The sequence below is a fragment of the Notolepis coatsorum genome, assembly GCF_963971535.1.
Source record: "Notolepis coatsorum genome assembly, chromosome: 13".
NCBI lineage: Eukaryota > Metazoa > Chordata > Actinopteri > Aulopiformes > Paralepididae > Notolepis > Notolepis coatsorum.
In genome coordinates, this window is record NC_140177.1 from 33,390,351 (window position 1) to 33,395,350 (window position 5,000).

The window sequence follows — 5,000 nt, forward strand, 5'->3', positions numbered from 1 at the left end:
CTCTACCTCCCGAGCCACTGTCACCCCATAGCCTTCTATAGTCTGTATATTATGTTGTATAGTCTGTATATTATGTTTTATAGTCTGTATATTATGTTGTATAGTCTGTATATTATGTTCTATTAGTATCTGGACGTGACTATATCCTGGAATGGAATGGAATGGAATAATCTGGACGTGAGTATTTCCTGGGTCAGACTCACTCCTCCAAGAAGTTCTGCTGGGGGCCGATGATGGATCCCGGTCGACAGATCCGGATCCAGGCAATAGCCTCTGCCGCAGTGAACCGGTAGTGCTTCATCAGGTAGCAGCCAATCAGAGTCCCTGTACGGCCAAGACCCGCTGGGATTGGATAGGAGAGAGAATTATGGTATTTTTCAATTAAAACAAATACATTAAAGCTAGAGGGGGTAGTTTCTATCTACACATTACAATACAAAGAGATTAAAGATAGATGGGGTAGTTTCTATCTACACAATACAACAAAGAGATTAAAGATAGAGGGGGTAGTTTCTATCTACACAATACAACAAAGAGATTAAAGATAGAGGGGGTAGTTTCTATCTACACAATACAAAGAGATTAAAGCTAGAGGGGGTAGTTTCTATACACAATACAACAAAGAGATTAAAGATAGAGGAGGTAGTTTCTATCTACACAATACAAAGAGATTAAAGCTAGATGGGGTAGTTTCTATACACAATACAAAGAGATTAAAGCTAGAGGGGGTAGTTTCTATACACAATACAAAGAGATTAAAGCTAGAGAGGGTAGTTTCTATACACAATACAACAAAGAGATTAAAGATAGAGGAGGTAGTTTCTATCTACACAATACAAAGAGATTAAAGCTAGATGGGGTAGTTTCTATACACAATACAAAGAGATTAAAGCTAGAGAGGGTAGTTTCTATACACAATACAACAAAGAGATTAAAGCTAGAGAGGGTTGTTTCTATCTACACAATACAACAAAGAGATTAAAGATAGACGGGTAGTTTCTATCTACACAATACAACAAAGAGATTAAAACTAGTGGGGGTCGTTTCTATCTACACAATACAACAAAGAGATTAAAGATAGAGGGAGTCGTTTCTATCTACACAATACAACAAAGAGATTAAAACTAGAGGGGGTAGTTTCTATCTACACAATACAAAGAGATTAAAGCTAGAGGGGGTAGTTTCTATCTACACAATACAGCCAATGCATTCTCACAGCTAACGCACCATTAACTCTGAGCCTCTAGGTGGCAGTATACACATGAGAACAGTCGATTTCCCCTACACATGTTGTAGAAGAAGATCATCTGACTCACATGGTGAGGAACAGGATACTTCATGAGTGCTCACTCTATCCATTATCTATACCCTTCCACACCTCACCAGGCTTCATACAAACTGATTATGACCTCACATCTCTTGACCATTCAGTGAGTAATGGTTTTGGCTGCTGCTCTCCTGGCTGTAATGCAGTCCAGCTACACAACACACACACTGAACTAAACCAGGTGTTGTATATGATGTCCTCTCAAGAGTTAAACAAGTTACAATATGCAGTTTAACAATGAGGGATGCTCCCAACCCCCAACGACTACTGCCAGGGTGCCCGTGAGCAAGGCACTGAACCACCAACATTCCCTGGGTATGTGCTCAGTGTGGGACTGTGGTTGTACTGGGCAGATCCCAGGTCAGAATGTGGGTGTACTGTGCAGATCCCAGGTCAGAATGTGGGTGTGTACTGGGCAGATCCCAGGTCAGAATGTAGGTGTACTGTGCAGATCCCAGGTCAGAATCTAAAACACACACACCTTTACAATGTATGGCCACTGCTCCATCTCTCTCACACACGTGCAGAAAGCGCCTGGTGATGATGTCAGAGGGAGTGGTTCCATCCAGGAAGAACAGGTCATGGTGATCAAACCCCGCCTCCTCGAACCGCCGGCTGTCGTACAGCTTCCTGTTGAGACGGACCACCGTTGTGACATCATTCTGGTGGAAGTATGAGAAGTACGCCTCTGGAGCATGGAGAGGATACCCTAGAGAGAGAGAGAGGGGGGGGGGGAGAGAGGGGGGAGAGAGAGAGAGAGTTACACATGTGGTGTGGTGTGATGTGGTGTGTGATGTGTTGTGTAAAAAAAATAAATAAAAAATGTATTGCTAATTAAAATTAAATACATTTATTTATTATTTAAATGCCTATATATCATATTCGACGCAGACGGTAGGCTATATATAGCTCATTTTGTTATTAATCTTATTAAACTCACCTCCGGTTTTGGGGATATTAGCCTCCGGATTCTATTGCCCCCTTCCCTCTGGACAGTGTCCCGGCGATACTCCCTGTGTATTCTGTTATTATAACAAACCGACCCTCTGATTCAGTTCTCAATAATAGTCGGGCCAGACTTGCTGAAGAGGCGCTCCTCTGAACAACTATATGTGACGTCCCCCTCTCCTCCATGGGTGATGGTGAAGCTCCTGTCAGTGGCAGATCCTGCATTCTACCTTTTGGGGATCATCTGAAACGGTGTTCTGCGAAAATTCTACTACCTGCTGGCACGCATGGCGCACGCATGCGCATGACCCACAATCGTTCACACTACATCCTGCCACCTTGCTGACGAACGTCTTGTTGAGTCTTGTTGATATATCTTAAACAATATCTTAAACATATGTTTTTCATTGCACCTTTTGAACTGTATATGCATGTAAATATTTGCATGTAATTGGCTTTGCAGCCGAATGTATTTGTAGATGATAAAATGTCGGTACACCTGTTGGAATTCGGAGTGAACTATAGGGTGACGTCACCCAGCTGTCCAAACATATAGGCGATTCGCGCTACGGCAGCAGTTCTCAGCAGAGTAGTAGAATTTCGCAGAACACTGGCCTCGCTCGGACAGGTGACAGGCAGCGCGACTCGAGTGAGCTGCTCAGCAGCCTCGGCTGGAGATGCATCCTGCTGCAGGACCACAGCACCGACACTCTCAGGACCGTGACACTTTGCGGACCCACACTCTCCAGACCCTCGCTCCCATTGGCTGATTTGGGTCACGTGACCGTCCCACTCCAATTCAGCCATTGGGTGGGACGGTCACGTGACCCAAATCAGCCAATGGGAGCGAGGGTCTGGAGAGTGTGGGTCCGCAAAGTGTCGCGGTCCTGAATGTGTCGGTGCTGTGGTCCTGCAGATGGATACTATTGCTCGGCTGCGCAATGCATTGGTTTGTGACGTCGCCCGATTTTTTTATTTTAAATATAAGAGGGTATTGGAACGAGGCATTAAATTAAAGGGGAACTATTTTACTATTTCTTTCACTATTTGGGCACTTTTACACAATTCCTGTGAGTTTATGGAACACCTCTGTAATTTTTTCTTTTTTTAATTCATTGTTTTGTATTTCTAATCAAGTACTCAAAAACAGCATTTTTCTACCTCAAGATCTTAAGCCGTTTTGAGCCTGGGCTCCAACCACTGTGTTCGGAACTGTGTGGAGACTCAGCTGATTATCATCACATCACATCACAAATCAGCACATTTTCAGATGACTCAGTTCAGTGAGGGTGAATATTGTGAGAGGAGAATTGGAAGAATGCGCCAATATGAGAATTAGAGACATAGATCATATTAATATAAGTCCACATAGCTAGGAAACAATGCTAAACACTGAAAAAGGCCATTTATAAGATAGTTCCCCTTTAACAACATTTAAAAAAAATTTTAAATAATAATCTTTGAAAGATAAAAAATTTAAAATTTAAAATTAAAAATTAAAAAGAATAACATTTTAATTTTTTTTTATCTTTGAATTGCGGGACATTGTTTTGTTGTAGCGGGACACGGGACAAACGTCCCAATATCGGGACCCTAGATGTGATGTGTGATGTGGTGTGATGTGTGATGTGGTGTGATGTGATGTGGTGTGATGTGATGTGATGTGTGATGTGATGTGATGTGTGGTGTGATGTGATGTGATGTGGTGTGATGTGATGTGATGTGTGATGTGATGTGTGATGTGTGGTGTGGTGTGGTGTGTGATGTGTGATGTGGTGTGATGTGATGTGGTGTGATGTGATGTGTGATGTGATGTGTGATGTGGTGTGATGTGATGTGGTGTGATGTGATGTGATGTGTGGTGTGATGTGATGTGGTGTGATGTGATGTGATGTGATGTGTGATGTGTGGTGTGATGTGATGTGTGATGTGGTGTGGTGTGATGTGATGTGATGTGTGATGTGATGTGGTGTGGTGTGATGTGATGTGTGATGTGATGTGATGTGTGGTGTGATGTGATGTGATGTGATGTGTGGTGTGATGTGGTGTGTGATGTGATGTGTGGTGTGATGTGATGTGTGGTGTGATGTGATGTGGTGTGATGTGATGTGATGTGTGATGTGATGTGGTGTGATGTGATGTGATGTGTGATGTGTGATGTGATGTGTGATGTGGTCTGATGTGATGTGATGTGTGATGTGATGTGTGATGTGGTGTGATGTGTGATGTGATGTGTGGTGTGATGTGATGTGGTGTGTGATGTGATGTGATGTGTGATGTGTGGTGTGATGTGATGTGTGATGTGTGATGTGGTGTGATGTGATGTGTGATGTGTGATGTGGTGTGGTGTGATGTGTGATGTGGTGTGGTGTGATGTGATGTGATGTGTGGTGTGATGTGATGTGTGGTGTGATGTGATGTGGTGTGTGATGTGATGTGTGGTGTGATGTGATGTGTGATGTGGTGTGGTGTGGTGTGATGTGATGTGATGTGATGTGTGGTGTGATGTGATGTGATGTGATGTGTGATGTGGTGTGGTGTGATGTGATGTGGTGTGTGATGTGATGTGTGGTGTGATGTGATGTGATGTGTGATGTGATGTGATGTGTGGTGTGATGTGATGTGATGTGTGGTGTGATGTGATGTGGTGTGTGATGTGTGGTGTGATGTGATGTGTGATGTGATGTGATGTGGTGTGATGTGATGTGGTGTGATGTGATGTGGT

General features: G+C 43.2%; 1 protein-coding gene across 1 annotated transcript in view; it reads right to left on the reverse strand.

Annotated features, from left to right (window-relative positions):
* Nucleotides 1-5,000, reverse strand: part of LOC311239322 (dual specificity protein phosphatase CDC14AB-like) — a gene marked incomplete at both ends in the record, with an annotated part of 117,119 nt that overhangs the window by 72,120 nt on the left and 39,999 nt on the right. Inside the window, 2 exons of the mRNA XM_084327628.1 lie at nucleotides 204-342; nucleotides 1,809-2,036. Of these exons, the coding sequence (XP_084183754.1) occupies nucleotides 204-342; nucleotides 1,809-2,036 (367 nt within the window). The remainder of the gene's footprint in view (nucleotides 1-203; nucleotides 343-1,808; nucleotides 2,037-5,000) is intronic.